Source organism: Fistularia commersonii, chromosome 14 (assembly GCF_037954325.1).
Source record: "Fistularia commersonii isolate RoL2024-O1a breed Wild chromosome 14, RoL_Fcom_v1.0, whole genome shotgun sequence".
Classification (NCBI taxonomy): Eukaryota; Metazoa; Chordata; class Actinopteri; order Syngnathiformes; family Fistulariidae; genus Fistularia; species Fistularia commersonii.
Genome location: NC_141297.1, coordinates 12,419,313 through 12,444,562, shown reverse-complemented (window position 1 = coordinate 12,444,562; position 25,250 = coordinate 12,419,313). Strand labels below are relative to the sequence as shown.

At 39.9% G+C, this 25,250-nt stretch overlaps 2 protein-coding genes across 2 annotated transcripts; one reads left to right on the top strand and one right to left on the bottom strand.

The window, feature by feature from the left end:
• Positions 1-1,628: 1,628 nt before the first annotated feature.
• e2f1 (E2F transcription factor 1) lies at positions 1,629-8,467 on the bottom strand. Its single transcript, XM_086159755.1, has 7 exons — positions 8,216-8,467; positions 7,921-8,020; positions 4,740-4,959; positions 4,137-4,289; positions 3,348-3,462; positions 2,966-3,248; positions 1,629-2,484 (listed from the first exon to the last, which is right to left on the bottom strand). Exons 1-7 carry the CDS (start codon positions 8,465-8,467, stop codon positions 2,243-2,245), a joined length of 1,365 nt encoding a protein of 454 aa, XP_086015881.1. The 3' UTR covers positions 1,629-2,242.
• Positions 8,468-10,117: 1,650 nt separating this feature from the next.
• On the top strand, positions 10,118-24,095 carry znf341 (zinc finger protein 341). Its single transcript, XM_086159423.1, has 16 exons — positions 10,118-10,154; positions 12,882-12,992; positions 14,245-14,435; positions 14,602-14,751; positions 14,849-15,214; positions 15,356-15,539; positions 16,128-16,218; positions 16,308-16,398; positions 16,847-17,027; positions 18,706-18,935; positions 19,404-19,612; positions 19,970-20,066; positions 20,157-20,289; positions 22,157-22,268; positions 22,472-22,542; positions 22,964-24,095. Exons 1-16 carry the CDS (start codon positions 10,124-10,126, stop codon positions 23,473-23,475), a joined length of 2,760 nt encoding a protein of 919 aa, XP_086015549.1. The 5' UTR covers positions 10,118-10,123; the 3' UTR covers positions 23,476-24,095.
• Positions 24,096-25,250: the final 1,155 nt, after the last annotated feature.

Sequence of the window (25,250 nt, the reverse complement as noted above, 5' to 3'; positions counted from 1 at the left end):
CCACAGAGATGAGAGAATGGTAATTGGTGCAGACTTCAATGGGCATGTTGGTGCAGGCAATAGAGTGGATGAAGAAGTGATGGGCAGATTTGGTATCCAGGATAGGAAAGCAGAGGGACTGATGGTGGTAGACTTTGCAAAAATTATGGAAATGGCTGTAAACACTTTTTTCCAGAAAAGGCAGGAACACAGGATAACTTATAAGAACGGAGGTAGGAGCACCCAGGTAGACTACATCTTGTACAGAAGAGCTAACCTGAAAGTGATCAGTGACTGCAAAGTACTTGTAGGTGACAGTATACCCAGACACCATTGGATGGTGGTTTGTAAGATGACTCTGGTGATAAGGAAGATCAAGAGGACAAAGGCAGAGCAGAGGACAAGGTGGTGGAGGCTGAAAAGGGAGGACTGTTGTGTGGTTTCAGGGAGGAGTTGAGAAAGGTTCTGGGTGGTCAGGGAGAGCTTCCAGATGATTGGACAACTACAGCTAGTGTTATCAGGGAGACAGGTAGGAGAGTACTTGGTGTGTCATCTGGAAGGAAAGATAAGAAGACTTGGTGGTGAAATGAGGAGTATATACAGAGAAAGCAGTTAGCAAAGAAGAAGTGGGACACTGAAAGGGCTGAAGAGAACAGACAGGAGTACAGGGAGATACAACGCAAGGTAAAGATAGAGGTAGCAAAGGCAGAACAAAGGGTGTACGATGACTTGTATGTTCAGTTGGACAGTAAGGAGGGAGAGAATGATCTATACAGGTATGCAAAACAGAGAAATAACGGTGGTAAAGATGTACAACAGGTCCGGGTGACAGATGCTAGAAGAGTAATGGGAAGATGGACAGAGTACTTCGAAGAGCTGATGAATGTGGAAAATGAAAGACAGGCAAGGGTAGAAGAGGTGACTATTGTAGACCACAGAGTAGCAGAGATTAGGAAAAGTGAATTGAGGAAGGCATTGAAGAGGATGAAGAGTGGAAAGGCAGTTGGTCCTGATGATATACCTGTGGAGGTGTGGAAGTGTCTGGGAGAGGCAGCCATAGAATCCCTTGCTAGGATCAGGAATGAGTCTATCAGAGGGACGGCTAATGTTAGATGATTTGGAGAGAAGGTCAGAGAAGCCAAACTGAGATGGTTTGGTCATGTATACAGATGCTGCAATTGGAGCTGACAGGCAGGACGTCTCGAGGAAGACCAAGGAGAAGACTTATGGACGTAGTGAGAGAGGATCTGATGGTAGTTGGTGTGAGAGGAGGATACAGAGAATAGGGTTAGATGGAGAAGGTTGATTCGCTGTGATGACCCCTGAAGGGAAAAGCCAAAAGGAGAAGACCAAAATAAAACTTTTCTTTTTAAATTTGGATAATCTAACTGTCCGCCACCTCAACAATTAAACAAAACTGTGCATTATATCGCCCAACCCCATGATCTCCAGATGCCCTTTGTAAGTTCTGAGGAAAATATAACATTAAAAACATCACAGCATCTATGAGGGCCAAGCTCCTCAAAAGCATCTTCGCTTCTGATTTGTAAAAATGAATTCAGATCAGATGACTGCAATTCATTTTTCAGTAATTCAAACTGCAATACAGTGATGCAAAACACTTTATCGAATGTGAATCCAGTAGGGGCATGCAAGGTTACTGTTACTGTTACTGTCAGTTATGGTAATATTTGAGGATCCAGTCTTTCAGGATTCCAGTGTTTCTAAACATGTCATTTGTGCTGGAGGAACAAGCATGAAACTACACATCAGAGATCCAAGATGCCTTTGAAAAGTCTGGCCCCAAAATGCACTGCCGTTCCACCCAATTTTAACTGTAGCAGCTCCAAAAACAACAGGCTGCGGATGTGTCCCATGGAGCCGTTAAGGAAACCAGCCCTCCGATTCAATTCTCCACACGCAAACAACACCTGCACAATCCACTTGGATAAAGATAAACTTGAAACAAACAAACAAACAAAAAAAATCACCTGTTAAAAAAATATGACAATAATATTCACTTAAATAATTTAAATAGCTATACTAGAGCTAAAATTGGTCTAATAATGTTTAAATGGTCAAAGAAGTGCTAGACACTTTTGGGGGGATGTTGTCATTTTAGTATGGGGTAGTATTTTCAAAATCACAGAAAATGACTACTTGGCATTTCACCACCCTTGAAAACCCTAATATTACACCCTAGCTTACTTTAGGTGTTCATGGGGGCAAGGAAATTCTACTTCTAGTCTGGTCCTTTGTTGCTTCAGCTCTCACCCAAAACCTGTGAAAGGTCACCAAAGTCACAATCAAACAGTTCACTGATACCCTCATGGTCTTCAAGCCCAAAGTGATAATCGTGACTTTGAGGGGGGGACAGGTTAATAAAACCATCCAGAGGCAGAGGAAGGCCCTCGCCGCTCAGAAAGTCCCCAGACGAGAGGGGTGAAAGGTCAAAGTCAGGCATGTCTCCCAGGCCAGAGAAAGGGTCACTGCCCAAGAGTGATTCTGTCAAGGAAAGTGTGACAAATACTGCCAGTCAGTTTGAATCCACAACAGATCATATATTATACAGCAAACAAGGGTTCTACATAAATTAGAAATTTACTTCTTTATGCTAATAGCTAGGATTCTATTCACTCTGAGTTATGACACAGAGCATCAAATATTACAATAATATACAGAATCTAAGTTACCATGGAATATCTATTCAGGTACACTGCTTAAATATGTGACTTTTCTTTGTTGAATTTAATTTAATTTCTTAGTGTTGAATTATTTTTTTTTACACTTTTCACATAGTTGTATCATTTGTTGACTTAAGGACACCCACAGGCAATTTGGGTGAAATTCAACTAAGATATAAAGTGATTTGTCAATAATTGAGAGAAAGCCCAGTTCTTTTTTAAGGCCATTCCTATATCAGTTCCTCACTTAGTGTCGTAAATAAAAGTCACTTCAAGGACAACCAGGTGATGTTAGTACCCACCTGTGTCACCTCCTAACACCAGGGAGGAAGGGTCCTGCTGAGAGGTAGCTGTGACTGTGGATGATGTGGACGCTGGTGATGATAAGTCTGCCTCTAGGGCCGATTTGGAGGATCGAGCTTGTGACTGGTCTGTGGCTTGTGTGGGCAGTGAGGCTAGTGAGGGATCAACATTTGGCTTCAAGGGACTAGCTCCTGTGACGGGGCTGCAGACTTCAGAGCTGCCCTCTGGACACAGGAAGACGTTGATGGGGCCCAGTGTGCTCTTTAGAGACACTTGATAGCCCTGAGGGGAAAAAAAGAACAGTCAGAAAATGTATGAAACTGCCTTATTAAAAAAAAACAAAAAAAAAACGATATAACGAGAACATTTTAAAAACTGCACCTCGTTCGGCTCAGAAACCTGCATCTGGGTTTCTGGTGGCGCTCTGATCACCATGACCAGTTGGTCCAGCGATTCAAATGACTTCTTCAAGTCCTTGCAGCGCACATAGCCGAGCGTCACCAACCCCATTAAGGAACAGGACGCTACAAGAGGTCTGGTCAAAATGTTTATGATACTTTGACTTGCATTTGTTAAGACATGCTTGTTTCAGACATCGAGACAAAATTTTAATTCTTCTCCCTAAAATGGAGCCTTGCACCTTGTACATGCAGTTACTTAATCTGGTGTCATGGTGTTTGTGTGATTTCCTGTTCGGCATAAGAGCTAATTCTATTCTTGTGGGAAAAACTACTATAATAGCCACATAATATATAGCTGAAACAATGATTCATTAAAATATTAGTCATGAGTTCAGTAAGCTATTTTTGATCTAATGCTACATAAGCAAAGACAGAAATTTTCCTTCATGTACATTGCAGGTTTCTTCTCCTGTTGCTGACAAGAATGAATGAATTCCTAAATATGCTTTAAATCATGTAAGAGCATACAATGTTAAGCTTTTTAGAATCTCACCAAAATGAATTGATGTCTTGAATGGATGGGGTTATTTTGGCTTTATATTTTTATGCTGGCTTGTAACAAATGTCCTCAGTGGTGATATCCACCGCCCACTGTTAGTTCACTGAGAGGCAGAACACTGTGTGTATATCTGAAAACCTTGGAACCTCATGTCAAACCTCCTGAGTGTTTTTCAGCACGTGAACCACTTGATTTTTGTCAAAAGGATATTTCTTATTCTGAGGGTCCTCCGTGAGCAGCCGAAGTTGGTGGTTGCATTTGAAAATGAGTTTGTCCAGCTGCTCTTCAGCCTCAGTGAGATCACACACTTCCCTCTGAAGCTCCTTGTGGCGGGTGACCAATGCTCCATCAATGCGGTTTCCTCTGCAGGTTAGAGGAAATCAGTTTATCAACTCCGAACACAATCAAGATTTACCATATTTCTGAGGCAAGAGTCCATACTGAGCTTCTAGACTTTGTTATAAAATTCTTCTTTCAATTAAAAAATGATATTGCACCTTTGTTTACCAGTTAAACTTTCATACATAAAGTTCATCCTTTTATGCTTATGCAATCTGATAATTTATCAATATTCCTTTACTCATGCCTCAAACATGACAAGGTAATATTGCACATGTACAAATCATTTCAGTCTAGCCTCTGTAATAGTATTACTTTCATCATAATTCAATCATAATAAATGAAAATAATTAACTTACAAATAGTCAAAACTAAAAATAGTGTAACAAAGGGACGAAAAAGCTGAGAATCCCTAGTCTATTTACTATTCCGTTAAAAAGCATTCCATAACAACACTTAAGATTTTCTATTTACAGCCACTGAATGTTGTTCTTGGACTTCTTGGAAATGAGTTGGATTCCCTCCAGGACGTTGGTGATATCGTAGATACGCCTTTTCTGGACATCCAGGACCTGCGAGGCCCAGTTAAGGTCCACCACACCATCCGCTGACTGCGACAGGAGGTCCAGAAAGCGCTTGGTTGTCAGATTCAAGGACGTGTCGTACCGTGACTTCTCAATTGCGGATCGTGCAACTGAAAGGAAAATCATGTTAATGGCTTAATCACCTGGTGAACAGTAAGGAGAACCCCATCCTTGACACAAAATACCATAGATTCCCTAAGTGTAAATGAAATTGCGAATAGTGTGTTGGAAAATTTTCATTTATGTACTAAAATCAATGTACTCAGATTCCATTTCCAACATTCTGCAACAATGAAGGAACAAACTGTTTCCCACCACCTGTTCACACATTTACAGCTGAACAAACACACAGTCCATTACACAAAAATGTCTCATTTTCATTGACTCTCAGAGAAAAGCTATTTCAAACCTCTTTATTTGTGAAACATTTGTCAGTACTGACAATAAAGTTGACAGACTTATTTAAGCTAACTTGTGTTTAGACAGACACAAGAACAGAACACAATAACAGGAATTCTTTTTGTAATCTATTACACACCCAGGAAACTCATTTCAACAACAAAATTGTCATAGTGCATTTGAAACTTGCTTAAAATTTACTTTCATTTCCAACTTGGGAACACTGCAGTGCTATTCAGTATTGCAATGCAATCAACTGCTGAAGAAAAACTAAGAAGTAGGGGGATAAAGGTTGTGAAGAGCTACAACATCGAATTTTTTTTTTTTTTTTTTTAATATGTTGGACAGGTCCATATTCAAGCCCTAAAAGCAGATGTTGTCATTATATCCCCTGCCACTTTAAATTTAACTTCAACAACCCCCAACAGTTTATAACAACATAATTGTCAAGTTTAGCCAGAACAAAATTGAAAAAGCATCTACTAATTCTTCCTACTAATTCTTTATAAACTAAGAATTCTAAGTATGCTGACTCTGTTTTTCAGGGTAAGCAACTGGATGTCAAATGTTCCCTGCTTAAAACTAAGAAGACCTTCCTCAGGTTTGAGAGGTCCAAGCTTCAAGTTTCCACATCAGTTTGTCCGCTGAAGATTGTTGAACCAGAACTAGTTTTAAAAAATGTGCTATGTGAGAAATCATGGCTGTGGGCCGCTTTCTAAAGTTCATATTTTATATTAAATCAGAAAACGAAACAGTTTAGTGTTAGAAAATTCCGTTATAATACATTGTGTTTACATACATTCATTGTATTTACTTATTTTGATTGTAGTCCTTGTGTGACGTGAGGACGCTCACGTCAAGAGAGGGCCTTGCAAAATCCCCTACGTCAAATTATAGAGTCTCCAACCTTACACCATTATTCCACTATCAATTGCAAAGACTGTAAAATGTAACTGCGAGACCCCATCATGTAAGGTGAAGGAATGCGCTACCCTGCTGTTCCAATGACACCCCTCGGGGATAATCGACTAGAGCCAGGGGGTCGGAGGAAGTCATTATCAGGACCTCTTCCGAACCGCGACTTCGATCAAAGCACGGTTTTACACAACCCAGGTGCTCACATTCCAAGAGAGCGTAAACCAGGGGTCGGAGAAAGATTATCAGGACTTCCTCCGATCAGCGGCTTTGATCGAAACGCAGTTTACGAGGCCCGCACCCCAGATGGCCGTACTCCTAGAGAGCGTAAAACCGGGGGGGTCGGGAAAGCCATTGTCAGGACTCCCTCCGACCCTTTGGCCAAAAGGTATAAAATGAGCCTGATCCTTTGGATCGGGCCAGAACTTCTTCATCTACACATTCGACTGGACACGTCTCAGCGGGTGTCTAGAGGAGCCGAACGATCCTTGCGGAGTGACATTCATTCTGGCCCGGGATATCTCGTAAGTGTATTTTCCTGACTTTGAATAAACCATTCTTGCTTGATTAGTTCCTGGCCGTTGTGACGTTTTTCCCTGAATGATAATCTGAACACACCGGGACAACAAAGTCCGGTCCTGTGGCAGGAGCCACAAAAACGGACATTAGTCTGAAACTTTCAAACAATCACTGACATATATAGGTGTCAATATCCCAGATTACTGTCAATAACTAAATGAGAACAAGGGCAAAAACACATTTCCTGGAAGAGTACAAGCCCTAGATTTGTTTTTGGATAATATTTCTACAAGCTCAATTCGAAAAACTTGGAAATCTTACATTATAGCTGCAAAACCTGGTAAAAGCGCCACAAAATGCCACATGTATTTTTGGTAGGATATTCAAAATTCAAGCTTCCATTTCTTGTCAGTAAACCAACCATTAAATTGAGACAGTCTTAGTTATTTTAACAATAAAGTTCATGTACTTAGGTTTCCAGGCTAATTAACACTTCTGTCTATGGCCCTGTTGTATAAGACAAAGAAGATTTTTCACTAATTAGAAAAAGCTTTTCGTGACAATTTATCTGCTGAGGAGTTCCGGGAAAGTTGATTTTTTTTTCCCAGGATAACACAACTTTTTCGTTCTTTCTCTCAGTTTAAATTGTTTTCCATGAACTGATTATTGATGAGAGAAAACATTATTCAGGAACACGTGTCCAGTTCATGTCTGTACCTGTCTTGTGCTCGTGATTTCATGAACTGTGTTTACATCATAACAAAACTTATCTGCTCATACTGCTCATATTTTGGAGCCATTACTTGAGACCATTAACTGTCTAAATAAAAACTACATTGCATTTTCTCCTTCTGCATTTTTGGGAGAACAAATACTGTTTACCACACTGCTGACAAGACAGCTGGTTGTAAAGATAATGCCAGTTGTAAGAAGTTTATGTATGAATATGATGGATGCAGTAGTAACATGCTGCAGACAACTCCCGTTATCAATTCTAGCTATTTTTCATTTTCCTTATCCTGCAGTTAGGGTCAAAGGGATGCTGTTGCTTATCATTGGGCTAGAGGTGAGCACACCATTGCAGGTGTTTGAGACAAACAATCATTCACTCTTCTTTCACAAATCCGGGCAATTTTCCAGTTTTTGCAAGTGCTAACCACTGTGCCATCATGCCACCTGCGATTTTTTTCTTCAACAATTAAAATATTTGACCAAATGGGCAGTGCATGCGTTTGTACCTCTGGGCGGAGCCGGCGTGGAGAGTGGTACTTGGCCTGTGGTTGGTCGAGTAGTGCTAACATACTGGTGGTCACTATCCAGGTCCAGCTTCCGTTTAACCTGAGGAAAATAGAAAAAAAATAGAATTAAGTAGTTGTCGATAAAATAGCTCTCTTCTTTAAAATGTTTTTACATATTATCACAAATAATAGGCCCAGAACAGAGAAAGAAAAAGGACAGCAACAGGTGGCTTGACAGCTACGTTCCTATATTTTAACTTTAAACGCATAGTGAAGTTTTCCCACTTCTCCTCACCGGTGGTCTTCCAAGAGTTGGACGTCTCTTGTCCTGGATGGCTACATCTGCGGGTCCCTGTGGCGTGGCAAATAGCAGGATTTCCCCCGTGCTTGATGGGGCACTGGCTGGGTGGAGTCCTTCATTGCTGGGGCTGGTGATGATCACAATCTGGTGGTCCTCACCTAGGTCGATACTCCCAGAGTTCAGCAAAGTCTCAAAGTCAGCCAAGAGGTCCTCAGATGTCTGTCCTGTTATCAGTGTCTCTGACATGGCAGTGTTACACTCAGTTCCCCTCAGATGGACAAGGCAAGTGTTAATGGGCCAAGAATTATGGTGCTGTAATTTAAGTTGGTATCAGCACTTCCTTGAATGTGTGCTTGTCGATGGATTAATGGGAGCACAAGCTATATCCACTGAGAGTCTGCTGGGAGTCTTTGTTAGGCAGCTTGGACATCTCTTTAAATGTCCTCCATTGTATTCCATTTTCAATTGAATTAAGAAAAGGAAAAGCCATCTTTCACTCAAGCAATGACAAATTCCACGCAACGATTTACACTAAGCGGAGGAAATTACGTTCTGCCCATCAGGAATTGTGGCATATATATGAAAATCCTGCTGGATCCACAATAACCTCCGGTAATGTAGTAAATTAGAGTCTCAAATTGCCCTTGCCAGTAAAGACGGCTGATGATTAGCGAGCTAGCGGCAGAGAGCTAATCTTTTGTTGTCATCTGTCGAGTCAGTGGAGAAGAGCGGAGAGGCCCCACCACACTGTCCTCAACACGGCTATCGTGCTGCTAATCTGCTAGCTCCATTCCTAACAACACACAAGTCAATAAACAAGCAACTACCGCCAACGAACAGGCCATTCACAACTAGTTGACGATCTTAATTATCGTTATTCTTACCGCGAGAATTAACTGACCACCGATTAAAACTTCACATCAGCTTTCCCGGTGAATAAAACGTAATGCAATACATATCGAAATAGGCAGCAGTTAGAGAAGTCAAATACATATTTTAAAACAATTTGTAACAAAGTGCTAGTTGGACCAACAGACAGCAGGAGGAAAACGTCCAAAATTGAAATATAGGGCAAATTAGCCTGCTAGCTAAATTATTAGCCTCAACCACTCGTTTTGCTTGGTGGGTGCAGGAAGGAGTCCGACAAAAGTGGAGATAGAAGGAATATAGCAGCCAAATAAAAAAGTGTCCGTTAGAGTAGTATCCGCAAGTGACGTTAAGGCTCAACTCGATGGCAAACAATCCGTCTAAGCGCAATATCGATGCCTATACCGTCTGTTATTGTTGTTATTGTCCCAGCTGATCTACATCCAAACAAGGCAGGGTCGGTTTTCGCGCGAAATCTTTTTTGCCGCGAAATGAGTGCGTGCGTCAGTTTAACGATTCCCATTGGTGGAAAAACCTATCCCTTCCGCGAGGTGAGTCTTCTGTTCTGTGATTGGTTTAGAAGTGGTGTCAGTCACTGTTCCGAGCGCAGATTTGTCGATTCGAGATGAGGCGTATTGCCACTGCAGATTAAACAAACTTTTCCAAGAAAAATAATGGGTTATTTCAATAATTAATTCAAATAAACCACCATTTAAGGATGTGAGTAGAAAAACATAAACAAGTTTTTGATATCGGTGTGTTACTTTTAAATGTCGCTTAGACGGAGGGGCACTATAGTTGTCTTGTCCTAATAAACAAATAAGTCTCACACTCATTTGAGATCTATATATCACATATATATTTTTATCATTATTTCTCACACCATTTAATATACTGTGTTTGAAAATTAAAAAAAAACACTATGTCCAATATCTCGTTTTACGCGTCTCTCAAACAGAGTAGCAGGCATGGGTCCTGTGCCGGTAGACAGTCCAGACTAATCGAGGACCTATTGTTCATGAAGAGAGCTGCAAGATGGCGCAGGCAATATTTGAAGTGCTTGAAGGTAATAACTGTTTTTTAAACCACAATAATTCAGCCTGTACCTAGCGACGATTTGCATTCAAACACTGACAATAAGCTCGGCCAGATTTGCAATGCTGAAAGTCCTTCATAATTGATGCAGAGCGTTTAGATTTGTTAGAACAATCAAAACACCTTGTTAAAGGGAATGTAGCAATGATGGTAAACAAGCAGGTAATTTATTACTATTTATTACGGTCAAAGTCTGTGTAACAGATTTATAGCTTGGGCTGTGTTCATTTTAGGATATAGATAATATAATGATTTTCGTCACTTCCTGCTTGTCAGTATGCTCTTGATTTATCATCTGCAGGCCTAAGTGATTATACACTGTTATTACGACTTGCCAGAATGTATTTATATAGAATTTGGAATTTGGAATTTACAGATTGCTTAATCAATTATGTATGCCAGTTTCTGTGCCTTGCTATTGATTAAGTAAATGTTCCTAGCACTTTCAGATGTACAGTCAGGTCAATAAGTACTTGATCACTGTGATTTTGCAAGTTCTCTCACTTAGAAATCATAGAGGGGTCTAAAATTTTCATCGTTGGTGCACCTCCATTGTGAGAGACAGAATCGAAAAACAAGAAAATGGGAAATTACATTGTATGATATTTTAACAATTTATTTGTAAATTACAAGGTGAAATAAATATTTGATCCCTTGAATCAAACAATTTAAGTATTTGGTATAGAAGCCTTTGTTAACTATTACAGAGGTCAAATGGTTCCTGTAGGTCTTCACCAGGTTTGCACACACTGCGGCAGGGATTTTGGCCCACTCCTCCACACAGATCTTCTCTTGATCTCTCAGGTTTCAGGGCTGTTGCGGAGCAACATGGAATTTCAGCTCCCTCCAAAGATTTTCTTTTGGATTTAGGTCAGGAGAATCTTGATATGCTTCTTCCAGAGCCACTCCATGGTTTTCCTGGTCATGTCCTTTGGTTATTGTCATGTTCGAAGACCCAGTATAGCCCCGTTCATCCTCTCCTTAATACAGTGCAGTCGTCCTGGCCCCTGGGCTGAAAAGCACCCTCAGAGCATGATGCTTCCACCCTCATGCTTCAATGTAGATATGGTATTATTGGGATGATACTCATCCTTCTTCCTCCAAACCCAGCGAATGGAGTGAAGACCAAATAGTTCTATTTTGGTCTCATTTGGCCACAAAACTTGCTCCCATGACTCCTCTGGATCATCCAGGTGGTCCCTGGCATACTTCAGACAGGCCTTGACATGGGCTGACGTATGCAGCGGAAAACGCATGATTTTAAACCATTACGTCTCAGTGTATTACTGATAGTAGCCATGGAAACAGTGGCCCCAGCTGTCTTCAGGTGATCGGCCGGCTCCTCCCGTGTAGTTCTGGGCTGATTTTTCACCTTTCCTAGCATCCTTGATACCCCATGAGGAGAGATCTTCCGTGGGGGCCCAGTCCAAAGGACATTGACAGTCATCATTAGCCGCTTCCATTTTCTGACAATGGCTCCAACAGTTGTTCTTCTTTCACCAAGCTGCTTGGCAATTGCTCTGTAGCCCTTTCCAGCTTTGTGAAGGTCAACAATTTTGTCCCTTGTGTCTTTTGACAGCTCTTTGGTTTTACTCATGTTGGCTGCTACACTATTGACAGATTGTGGAATGCACAGGTGTCTTTAAGAAAGCTAACAACCTCAAATCGGTGCTACGCAATTAAGAATGATGAGCAGAGTGTAGTTGGACTCTTAAAGAGCAGAGGAACAGGTCTTTGAGGGTCCGGTTGATAGGCGAGGGATCAAATACTTATTTGACCCTGTAATTTACAAATAAATTGTTAAAAGAATTATACAATGTGATTTCTGTTTTTTTTTTTATATTCTGTCTCTCACAGTAGAGGTGCACCAACAATGGAAATTTTAGGCCCTTCCATGATTTCTAAGTGGGAGAACTTGCAAAATCACAGAGGGATCAAATACTTATTGATCTGGCTGTATATGGTGATTCCAGAGTTAACAAAAATGCATCTGTTCCTGAAAAATAACAATGTAATTCACAATGAAGGAAAATGTGATATTGAACATTCAGATCAATATGAAAGAAAATAAATACTGAATTGTCCAGACGATGCTCTTCATTTTGATGTACAATATAATCATAAAATGTAATTAGGTATTAAAAAATATGTTCAAATTCATAATCATAGAAACACAGGAGGAGATGTGAAACTGTCCATTGTGCCAGTAGATGGTATGCACTTCCTTGAGGTACATATATATATATATATATATATATATATATATATATATATATATATATATATATATATATATATATATATATATATATGCATGTAAGTGCATACATACATATAAAATATAATAGTTACATTCTATAAATAGAGGCAGCATGTCACATCCATTATCAATTATCCTGTAGCCAACATGAAAATAATAGAGATCAGGCTCCTCCTATTATTCAAGTTGAGAGTTACCTGTGTATTTCTTGCCAATTTGTCTTTTGTCATAGTTTTGGTAAATTTCTTGGTATTTGTGATTGTATGTGGATTTTCCGTCTTGTATGAGAAACAAATTTGTCACATATTTTCAAGTAATTTTCTTATTTTTTTATCTATAATATTTGAATGATTTATAGTCAGTGTTTGTGTGTGTTTGGCATATTTGCTGTTTGCTTCCCAGGATGTAGGTACCATGTTTCTCTGCCCTACTCTTCAGGCATGGACAACCAGACAGTGTTGGCAGTTCAGTCCCTGCTCGATGGCCAAGGTGGAGTACCTGACCCAAGCAGCCAGAGTGTCTCAGGGACTCAAGCTATTCAGTCTATGGGTATGTTAATGGCAACTGTTGTGTTTTTGGTGGTAGTGTGACTGGATTTTTCCAGTCACACTACTGTTTCATCTAGCTGCTAAGACCATGAGTTCAGCTTGAAGTGGACCTAAGATAAAACAAGGAATGAAACCTATTTGGTAATTATATTTTCAAGTATAGTCCCATAAATTTCCCTAGACAAAAAAAGTGTGAAATTATTGAAGCAACAGTTAATTGTGTTACATGGTGTAAAATGACAGCTGGGGTAGTTGGATGCTCCAAGGCTGTTTTTACATTCATAAATTAGGGAATCATCTTTCTATCTTAAAAATAAAGTGATGGAATTTGGGTGTTCTATAAGCTGTATTTATAAAATCACAAATTCCGAGGCATATCTGGTTCAATATTCACCATAGTATTGCTTCTGTCAAAAGTGGGATGTAGAAATTCCAATGTACCTGATGACAAACACATGACACTTATTTCAACAAAGTTTCAACTGATTTCAAGCAAGGTATTATTTGGCAGATTTCCTACATTTCCTCGAAAATCTGGAAAACCAAGAGAGCAGTTGAGCAGTTTTTCTAATAACGAAAAAAACATTGCAAATGAAATTAAAACCAAAGTGTCCTGAAGAATTATTCCATTCATCTGTTTTACTATAAGAGCTATAAAAAACAGAAGAGAAACAGTTTGCTGCCACGTGTGGATCTTTCCGGAAATGAAACCAGTCAATTCAGTTTAAAAACAGCTGTCTTTGATCTATTGTGTGTATTTGTGATCACACTTTCAGTAAGTATCAGCGATATGTATCCTGTATTGTTTGATACATTTCTGTAATAAACAGAATTAAAATATGCTAGATGTATCCTGTCCTGGTACTCATGTAAAGAGAAGAATCTTAATTTTCAGTGTCACACCAGCTGTGTTAGAAAAGTCCTAAAACAATCCAAGCAAATTTATCTGATAAAAGTAGGGACCCTCTTTTTTTTTCAAACAGTATGAAGTCCTTCTCTGTTTTTCTCACCACAATTTCCATTTTCCCTGAAAGCAACACAGAGGTTCCTCATGGTCAGGGTTTTATAGGAAAAACATTCCCAGGAGTGAATGTAAAGACTTGAGTTGGGGCATCACGTAGTTGGGCTGGGAAACACAATCTCCTCTGACTCAGTTCAAGATTTTTTTTTTATCAACAGCCCAGCTTAATTTGGCACATTGTAGAGTAAGTTATTTGCATCAATGTAGTAATTGTCTTATATGTGTTTCACAGATGACGAGGATGTGTTCCTTTGTGGAAAGTGTAAGAAACAGTTTAACTCTTTGCCAGCCTTCATGGCCCACAAGAGGGAGCAATGCCAGTCTAGTGCCCCCTCCCTCTCCACAGTTTCCCTGTCTTCCAGCAATGCCTACACACCTGTCCCATCAATCACTTCTGGACCACATACCCCTGCCAACAGACAGGTTGGTTTAGTTTATTTTATCTGTAGATTGTGATATAGGGGAATAGACATATATCTTATTTATGTAATGTGTGTTAAAGTGACTATATGTGTTCTTGTGTCTCCAGCAGAAAAGCAAATAATGTTCCTATCTTCTCTCTGTTTATTCCTTTCTTCTAACATGCCAGGTCTCCACCTACATCACTGTCCCCCCTTCCCCTCTGACACACACCCTGGTCCAAGGCAATGTGCTTGTCAGTGACGATATTCTCATGTCAGCCATCTCGGCTTTCACCTCCATCGACCAGCCCATGGCCTCCATGCAGACACCAATACAGGTAGTTCAGCATAACTTTATGCAGTGAGTATTAAACCTTTTGAAGTCAGTAAACTTGTCTTTTACTTACACGTATGTCTGTATTCTGTGTATGGCAGAGTAATCTGAGCATGCACACAGCTGGTGTATCATACCTGCAGCACCACCATCACCATCATCACCATCATCACCAGCAGCATCACCAGCAGCATCAACAACAACAGCAGCATCAACAACAACAGCAGCAGCAGCAGCAGCAGCAGCAGCAGCAGCAGCAGCAGCAGTCATCCCACCCCCTTCCTTCCAACCAGACAGCAACCCACCCTTTGCCACCTGGAGAGCCATCCCAGCAGCTGCCGTCCTCACAGGTCCCCGCTAGCCACAGCAACTCAGTGGTCCAGGTGTATAGCACCTTGCCACACATGGCTGGTGTGGCAAGTACAGAGATCCATACACTGGGTTTGCAGCCTTTCCATCCCGTGCAAGTGAGCAAAGCTTACTGTTACAACATCATGTTAATCATTACTATGCACTATATAATTTCTACAGGTAGTGTCTTAGTTGCAGTGTAAAACAAAGTATTGTGGGTACAGCATTGATTATGTCTATGTGCCCTTCACTTTCAGGTGCCTAGTCAGTGTGTGGAGAGCCAGTCCTTCACCACCCCTCCTGTCTACAGCCCAGGAAAGCAGGGCGCCAAAACCAAGACCTACAGCATCACTGCCAACCTGACTGAGCTCGGAGACTTTGAAAAGGTCATCATCCCTAAACGACCTCGGAGCAGCAAAAAAAGTCCTGATGGAGCAACAGGTCAGTGTGTCAAAAATCCTCAAATGTTTAATGAAATAATCATGTTTTCAGGGTTATTTATATACATAAATACACTTTTAAAGGATAATCTCAGCTTTTTTAGTCATGGTCATATTGTCCTTTGTGTGGATCAATTCATCAGAACCTCAAGACCAAAGTCATATTTCTAACATTCACACCATTTGTTGACCACAGTTTGGCTACAGAAATCCTTAGATTATTATTACCAATGTCTAAGAGCAGCCTTTAAGACATGATATTTCATCCATGAGTTGAAGTAACTCACTAATTTTGCTTTCCATCATTCATTCAGACCTACTCACATAAAATAAGGATACATGATACTGGAATTACCCATTTAAATTTTCAAATGTCAAGCAAATGACCACATTTCAAACAGTGAAAAACCACCGAATTAAATGTTGGATTCCATAAATGTATACTGCAGTACAGTCCACATTGTAGTGATCCATTATCAAACATAGAGGTGACAACAAATGAGAAACTGAAATGCACCAAACCATTAAATTGTAGAAATTTGACATTTATGACTGTTATCACAAACTCATCATCAGTTCTACTCAGCAGAGCAGCTGAAAGGAAAAGGTCCGAAACTGAAGTGTGACTTTTGTGATAAAACCTTCTCAAAAAATTTCGATCTTCAGCAGCATATCAGGAGGTGAGTTGCCCATCTAAATATACATCTGTATTCTGAAGAAAGTCAATAACCATAAAAATGATGACATCTTGCTAATTTTCTGTCCGCAGCCACACAGGAGAGAAACCCTTCCAGTGCATAGTCTGTGGTCGAGCCTTTGCGCAGAAGTCCAATGTGAAGAAACACATGCAGACACACAAGGTCTTATTAGTTTATAGACATACTTTTTGACATGAGTCAGTATGTTTTTCCAATGTCTCGACCTACTGTTTGAACAATGGAATTTGTAAAAAAAAAAAAATCTTGCTGGAATTATCATCCTCCGGGTTCATTTTACTGGCAGTGTTTTTCAGGTAATCAGAAGAAATTCAGATTTTTGAATGGCCCAATGGGTCCCAAACACAACTTTGTAAAAATCAGATATGAAATAAAATGTTATTGTTAGTAAACCAGTTTTGTGCTTGTTTAACATTCAACTGAAGTGCAACTGAATTTGACAATCAAAACAAATCTGAGAGATGTCATTAATCCAAACAGCATAAGTGCATGTTCTGATCAGAACACACCAAACATGTTAATACCCCGTAAAAGGTCACAAATGGCACATAATTCCAGCAACACAGTAATAACAGCTCTCCGTGTCTTAAAGGTGTGGCCGACAGGTGTTGCGAGTACTGTGTCAAGATTACCAATCACAGTGAAAGTTGTGCCAATACCAGCCAATGAGGAGGAGGGAAGCGGGCAGCAGCAGCAACAAGGGGATCAGGAAGAGGAGGGGTCCCAGCAGCAGCCTTTTCAAGCACAGACAGAGAAAGAGCCAGCTCAAACAGGTAGACAATTTTTTAACATTATTGTCCATAATAAAGATTAATTATGTAACATTGAGACAACTCATTGTGAATTAAACCTAGCAAAAAATATATGCAGTCATTGCCCTGCGAGCAGTGAAAACCAAAGATCTGTTCAGATCAATATTACATCTGGAATATACATAATATACACGTACATAATATACATCTATTTCAAAACCATTAGAAATGTTCTAAGGAGTATTTGGCCAGCTGGTTGCCAAAATATTTAAATTTTCATTTTTGTGCGGTTCGTTCTAATGAGATGTCTTGGTATGTGATTCTGAATTGAAAAGATGTCATGCAAAACTTGTGTTGATTAACGGTGTCTACTGCAGTTGTGATCCTCTAAATGTGTACACTTTCAGAAATAAGCAATATTCTTTCGCTTTTTTTAATTTGATCACTTTTGACAGTTGTTTGCTTCCTCACCATAAAAGATACCACAGCGGGAAATGGTTCATGTTAGTGCATGTAACATCAAATTTTCTGCACGGAATTTGAAACATTCATCTCCTTGCACCGCCAGCTGCAACCCGTGATTGAGATGCTGGAACATGTTTGTACTGCTCCTGAATTTAGTCTCCACAGACTGTCAGCAAACTGAACAGCAGACATCAGTTTAGTTTTGTTTTTACGCTGGAAGATACAAACATTAACCACACACTTCTTTTTCTGGGAAACTCCTTGCCTTCATGTTTGTGTGCTTTTATGTTGAGATTTTGTGTATGTCTAAAGGAGAAGAGGAGCTCATTAGAGGGACTGTCCTGTAAAATTTTAATTTACATTTTTCTAACAAAGTCTTGAAAAAGCGTCATGTGAATACATAAAATTGATTTGTCTTCATCTCTTAAAGATACAATTGCAACGTTTCATAATATGTGTCAAATGGCCACAACTGAGGATCTGTGGCAACTATTCAGCTCCAAGGAGTATGGCAGAAATTTTCCTACTGTATTGATTATTACCTCATCGCACAGAATTTCTCCTTCTTGTCTAACTCACATCCCACCTGTGGGGCGTAGCCACTAACAACATTAAATATCACACCTTCAATTTCCAGTTTCAGACTCATCAGTCTGACACTCTTTTCACCTATAGAACATTCCTAACAAACTCCTCCTTCAAGATAACTCCTACCCTTTTTCTCTTCCGATAAATACCATGATAGTACAACCAAAAAACCTGCACCTAAGCTTCTAGCCTTGCTACTTTTCCGTTTCCAAGGCCCAAAGTATATTCACCTTCTTCCTCCGCATCATGTCAACCAAGTAGCCCAATTTCCAATAGTACCCTGTAGGTTATCAGCGCAAATAGCGGTTATTGTTTAACTGGGCCTCGACCGATCCGATGTGAGAGGTGCGGGTTCAATATGCATATTTGGTTTTGGCACAAGTTTTACAGCACATGCCTTCCCCGACGCAATCCTCTGCATTTATCAAGGCTTGGGACTGACTTAAGGAGCTACTGGCTTGTTTCCCCCTGAGGCTACGTTAGCTTGGAGTCACATCTGAAATTATGTGATTACAACATTTGGCAGCAGAGACTACTGTTGCTTCAACAGTGCATAAAAATTGATTTTGACAGCATCCCGAAATTTTCAATATTCACTGAACCAGCATCAGATGTTATTATCCAATAAATATATGCTTACTTTCAGAAGCCTCCAAGGACCTTGAGGAGAGATCTACAGAGAACCCAGCAGAACCGGAAGAATCTGTGCAGAACAAGCACCCGCAGGGCCCAAGCAACCAGAACCAACAAAATAACCGAGCTCAGAAGAAGCAGATTGTTGTGATTGACAGTTCCTACCAGTGCCAGTTCTGCGCCAGCAAGTTCAAGACCTATTTCCAACTCAAGTCCCACCTGACCCAACACAAAGGAGAGCAGGTCAGACTTGCAGACACTAATGTTCTGTGTTTTCAATGATATGTCCTTTACAAGATACAATTTGTTTTTCTTTACATTTCCATACATAAAGAATGCAAATGTGTGTGTTTCCATTCACCTCAATTGTGAATTTTAAGATTGAATTTGGTAGAAATCTATTTTATAGAACCACAAACACTGATTTCCTCAACCAATAATTTCCTATCAAATATATTTTGAAGATTTGTAATTACTGGTGGTCTACTATTAAACTCTGGACTAAATATTGGTTTGTTACTAATGTAATGTAATGTCAGTGCTTGGAGGTACATGCTACATGTACATGTTAAAATGTTGACATTTGCACACATTTATGTATTTCAAGCTTTTTCAAGGCTCTCCAGTTGGACTTTGTCCATTCGAGAGCTTAAATTTGTTAAACCAGAAAAAATATGTTTATGATTAACCATGCTGGTTTTCCCCCCAAAGGTTTACAAGTGTGTGCTGAAGTCGTGCTCTCAGACCTTCCAAAAGCTGGATCAGTTCCTTGAACACATCAGGACCCACCAAGAACAGCTAACCTATCGCTGCCACCTCTGTAGCAAAGTGTTCCCCTCACTTTTTGAACTGGGAGTCCACCAGTACTCCCACTGCTTCTGCCCACAGCAGAACACACGCAAAGAAACCACCGTGTACAGGTCAACTCACTACTACATTGTTTCGTTAATACAAGATAATTGTAGCAGAAGAAAATGTAATATCCAATAATTGAGTCTGATGTTTTATTTTTCAGTGGGTATCCATACTTATTTCCATACTAGAAATAATCGGAAGACAGCCAAAATAATATGCCTGGAATGTACTGAAATTATTAATGAATTATCTAGAAATCAAGCTCAGCTAATGAATTAGTATTACCAAACTCAGCTGATACCATTCTATGTCAATCCATATAAAGGGACTTTTGAATGTTGTGATATTGACTATTTTCCATCCCAACCCCCCCCCACTGACTTCACACTCTCACCAAAAAGACATTGTTTTTTTCTCCTTAGGTGTGTGAAATGTCAAAGCAGATATTCTACCCAGGAGGCCCTGGAACAACATCTACAGACTGCCTCGCACAACTTCCCCTGCCCACATTGTCAAAAGGTAAGACAGCGCGTACACAACTGGAAACACCTTTAGAACTGTAAGGTTACCTGTCATGGACTTTCAACTTGTTCTCTCCCTGACAATCAGGTTTTTCCCTGTGAGCGCTACTTCCGGCGGCATCTGCCCACACATGGTATTGGAGGAAAGTTCAAGTGTCAGACCTGCAAGAAAGCCTTTAAGACAGAGCACTACCTCAAACTGCACACACGTATTCACTCAGGTGGGAAAACACAGATATAGGATTTATTTTATCTGTTTTTCAGTCTTGTGGTGCCGCAGCCTGCTGGAGAAGTATATTTATTGATGGATTGTTTATAGTTGCAATCTGTCAGTAGTTGAATGCACCACTGACTCCTCCCCTTCCAAAATGTGACTGCTATAAGAATGTTAATGAATGTTTCACCAAAAATACTTTGATTTAGGCACATTTTGCATAGCTCTACCAACATTCCCATGCTAATAGGAAAATTACAAAATATTAAAAAAAAATTAAGTGAGCACTTCAGCAGTCAAGGAGAAAACGTGGTGAAGGTGCATAATACCTATACGGCAATGTTATTGTTGAAATCTTCTTGTTGTGGCAACTGGACTTGAGTTTCTTCACTTGAAGACGTTTCACCCCCCCATCCAAGAGGCTGCTTCAGTTCTAATAACCTGTGGGGAGTTTGCAAATGTAACTGCGGGTTTGAGTGGGTCTAGGTTATGGTGGCGTGTTATGTAAGTGAGAGTTGATTGGCAGAAACAAGGTCTAAGGGGGTTGTTATGCTAATGGGGTGTCATTCTTCAGGGACGAAAGGAGCAGCTTTTTGGCATTATCTGGATGGGAATGTGAAAAGGTAAAGCCAGACAAAGGAGTGAAACCTGTCGGATCATATGAACTGAGGCTCATGTGGAAGTTACTAGGGGTTGGTTCTGGTGGTGAATCTTTCCTGGATGTTTTAAGGGTGCTGATGCGCCTGGTGCAAATCCATGTTGGTATTGATCCTAGTACGATGTTGTGAAAGGTTGGGTTCTGAGGCCCCTCCTCTGTTCAGAGATGTTTTTTTTTCTGTTCTTACAAAGACGGCTTCTTTGACTCCTCTCTCAAACCATCTGTCTTTTCTGGCCAGAATACAGAGGTTGCTGTCATCAAATGAATAGCTCTTTTCCTTCCTTTACCTTTTCACATTCCAATCCAGGTAAACCCCAAAAGTTGCTCCTTTTGTCCCCAGTGAATGACATAAGCGTAACAACCTAATGTTATCCATAAGCATAACAACCTGCTTAGACCTAGTTTCTGACGATCAACTCTACCATTTACATAGCAAGCCACAATAACCTAGACCTGCCCAAACCCTGGCAGATATATTCGGAAACTCCCCACAGGTCATTGGAACTGAAGTAGCCTCTCAAATGGACGATGACACGTCTTTAAATGAAGAAATTCAAGTGCAGTTGCCATGACAAGAAGATTTCAACAAAAATTCACCATGACCTGGACGACTGAGAACCTCCACAGACATCTAAATGGCTATGAAAACATTGTGTTCTCCTAGTTAGGGTTATGGCTCGTGCTAATTTAAGTTTGGGTTAGTGAGGGATTGAAGTTGGGAGATATGGTTGGAAACAGGACTCTGGTAGATCAGGGTTTGAAATTGGGTTAAGTTCTGTTTGGGATTTGAGGTTTGGGTTACTGGCAGGGTTAGTGTGAGTTGGGGTTTAGGTTACTGTTAAGTCAAGCATCAAGGCCATGATTAGGGTTATGTCAAGGTACGTTTTACAGTGAAAGCTGGTCTCTTTGGTTAGGGTAGGGTTAGTTTTAGTGTAAGGGTGAGAGCTAGTGCTAGTTTATGTATATTTTGGGGTTAGGGTTAGGTTTAAGTTAAGATAGTGGTTGGTGTTGGGCTTAGCAAGAGGCTTGGTTTTCAGTTGAGGCTTATAGTTAGGTTGAATTGTCACATTAGGGTGTATTGAGAGTGTTAGGGTTTGAGTTCAGGCTAAGGGGTTGGACTTACGATTACTGTTAGCATAAGGCCTACAATTAGGGTTTGGTTTGGTTTGGTTATAAGGTTTTTATTATGTGATAACCGCTGACTTTTTGCTTTCAGGTGAGAAGCCATATAAATGCTCCATGTGTGAGGCAACCTTTAACAGGAAGGATAAAGTCAAGCGACATATGCTCATCCACGAACCTTATAAAAAATACAAGTGTCCGTTCAGGTGAAGTACCTAAAGCCCCTTTCCTCTTTTCATTTAGAAATCAAAGATTTGCGGCAATTACTGTCAAATAAGTGCTGCAAATGTAGATATACATTTTCTTAAATTTTTCTTTCAGTTCATTCAGTTTTGGGTCCTTCTGGGGCTTTCCTTTGCCATTTTCTAACTAGAAAGTTTAAGCTGTTATTCTCTCTCTCTCTCACCAGGACACATGTAGGCTGCACCAAAGAGTTCAACAGACCAGATAAACTGAAGGCCCACATTCTGTCACATTCGGGTCAGTCAATTTTGATCCTATGCGACTGACACGCCGGGGTGTTTAAAACGTTTCGCTCAATAGATCATAGTCGTGCAGGCTGTCTAGACTAGAGTTACCAAAATCATTGAACCCCTGTTCACAAAAAAATGAAGGTACCTCTCAGTTATGGACCATTTTCAGATGGGACAATGTTGAAGGCTTTATCTGAGGTCATGATTGTGGGGTTTCACATGACAGTCAGTGACAATGTTCATTTTCTGGATCTCATTATACTGTATTCTCATGATTCAGTAGAATTACTGTTGTAGAGAGCTGAATGTGCTTTAAATAGTCATTAGCGTTTCTGCGGTAATGGAAATGAAGCAGATTATAAATGGAAGCCATCTTCTTTTGTTCTATCCCAATATGTTATTGAATCACTGTCTTCCTTCCCCTCAAGGTATCAAACCGTACAAGTGTCTGTTCTGTCAGAAAGCATTCAGCCGCCGTGCTCACATGCTGGAGCATCAGCAGTCGCACACCGACAACTACCGTTTCAGATGCTCCAAATGCAACAAAGGTTTCACCAGACAGAGTTATTATCGAGACCACAAGTGTCCAGCATCGGGGGATGTGTCGAGGGGCGACGGAGGTGCTACAGAGGACGAGGTTGACGAGACTGGAGGATTAGTGACAGAGGAGAAGGATGATGATGGCGATGACGAAGCGAGGAGCTGCAGGTTCAGACAAACAGGAGATGACACAGGGGAGAGAAACAAGGACTGCCAAGAGCAGGAAGAATCACAGGAGGAAGAGGAAGGGGAGGACAATCATGATTCACAGACTACATTGGCAGTCACCAGCATGCAAGGGCAAAGAGAGCAGCAGCAGGAAGATGAGGATCAACATGAAGCTGAGCCGCTCGAGCAGATTCGGAGCACAAAGCTCTGTCTACAGCAGCCATGTTTGTAGTTTTACACTACACCTTCTCTGGTCATGGACCGACTCAGACACATTACTTTAGAAGATGAGTCTGGGATATGATTTGTTTTAAATTAAAACGTTTTTTGCAATGGATGCATTGTGATTGAAAGCTATGGAGGTTATTATACCTGGCAAATCTGTTTTGCCAAAATAACCCATTTTCAACTTCTGTCTACAAATGTTGTGCATGACCTTTAAGAATATTGAGTCAGTGACTTTTTTCTACTTATACGTTGGAAAGAGTTAACTAATTTCTCTCATACTACGTGTCATTAAAAACAACTGTAAATATTAAGTAAACAGCAGTATCCTTCTCCTGCATCTTAAAATCATACTGTACATGATCGGTCCGAGTTCCCTTCAACCACTCAACTTATGTTCTAGATTTCCTGGGATACCATTCAAGCATCCAGGAACGTGTCATTTCCAAAATTTCTTAGACTTACAGCACTTAATAAGGGTTTTCTTATCTTTGGAAGCCCTTCAATGTAATGAGCTGTACTTTTATTACTTGTTATCCAGTTATTTATATCTATTTCTCAGATTAATATAACATCAGGGTCCGCTCACTTGTGAGATTTTCTTTTTTTTTAAGTTTGGAAGGCAATTTTCCACATTTCTTTTTTGAATACTATATGTATTATCAATAAAGAGTTTTTTTTCAATTCTCTCACTGGGTCACTTTTACCATGAAATTGAACACATTGGTGATTAGTGCTGATTAGGTGTATAACCTCTGACGGACTTGTGCAGAATAGTCCTGAAATACTTGTTGGGGCAGTTGCCTTTCTGGCATTGCTGTAAACAGATAGAACAATATTGTTAAAATTCAAATACATATTATTTATATATTTAAAGAATATTCCCAGACATTTTCACGCTCAATAAAATATATATTATATACAAATATAATATATACATACAAGCAAATCACTGATTATCCTCCTTTTTACATTATTAAAGACACATTTTTTTTATTTAGTTTATTAAGGTGGCAATTTCTATATTACACATCTGTCATGTACATCAGAATTTAAAAGGGAAAAGAAAATATATTGTTACCTTAAACCTCTTATTAAAACCTCTTTTACAAAAGAAACATTTGTTATTGACACCATTTACAACTTGCTTTCATATACAGGAGTGTGATAGTGGTTTAGTGTATATGGAAGGAAACCAAAAACTAAAGTTGCAGTTGAGAGATGTGATATACATTTGTTTAATGTCTCCCGCTAAGTGTTAAAATTCTAAGCAAGATTATGACAACACCATGCGTAACAAGCAATGATTGAGGCAAAGATAGAGATAGGCAATACTTCCCACTAGCTTGTCTTCAACTCCTTACATTCTTGTTTTTACCCCATACACTAGGTTTTACTCGTAATTGAATTTCCCCTGAAGAAATGAAACTTACTGAGAACAGGAAAGACCTATTTTTAACATGTACTTAGCATCCCAATCACAAATTAATGGACCAAAAACTGAAACTGGTATCATTGGATGTTATTTAGAAGTGCTTTGCTTTGTCAGAATACAACAGCTTTCAGATTTTTCAGTGTTTTCAATTTTCAGTATATACTAAAACTATTTTCAAGTTGTGTCTTTCAAAAATATGTTGGAGTTTAAGTTCTGAAGCAATTCAATTTTATTTCTTTAAATAAACAGGTTTGCTGTCCTGTTCCAGATGACCGAATGATGAACATTTTCAAACGGCACTAGAGCTTATAACAAGAGTATCACACAAGCTGCGTGTTCATGTACAC

Bases quoted from the DNA above. Each gene is read 5' to 3' on its own strand.
- e2f1 (XM_086159755.1), bottom strand. From the start codon at position 8,467: ATGTCAGAGACACTGATAACAGGACAGACATCTGAGGACCTCTTGGCT. The intron at 3,249-3,347 runs GTGCAGTTTTTA...TTTTCCCCTCAG, and splicing joins AGGTTTCTGAGCCGAACGAG to GGCTATCAAGTGTCTCTAAA. The intron at 2,485-2,965 runs GTGGGTACTAAC...TTTCCTTGACAG, and splicing joins GGTGTTAGGAGGTGACACAG to AATCACTCTTGGGCAGTGAC.
- znf341 (XM_086159423.1), top strand. From the start codon at position 10,124: ATGGCGCAGGCAATATTTGAAGTGCTTGAAG. The intron at 10,155-12,881 runs GTAATAACTGTT...CCTACTCTTCAG, and splicing joins AATATTTGAAGTGCTTGAAG to GCATGGACAACCAGACAGTG. The intron at 16,399-16,846 runs GTCTTATTAGTT...CGTGTCTTAAAG, and splicing joins AACACATGCAGACACACAAG to GTGTGGCCGACAGGTGTTGC.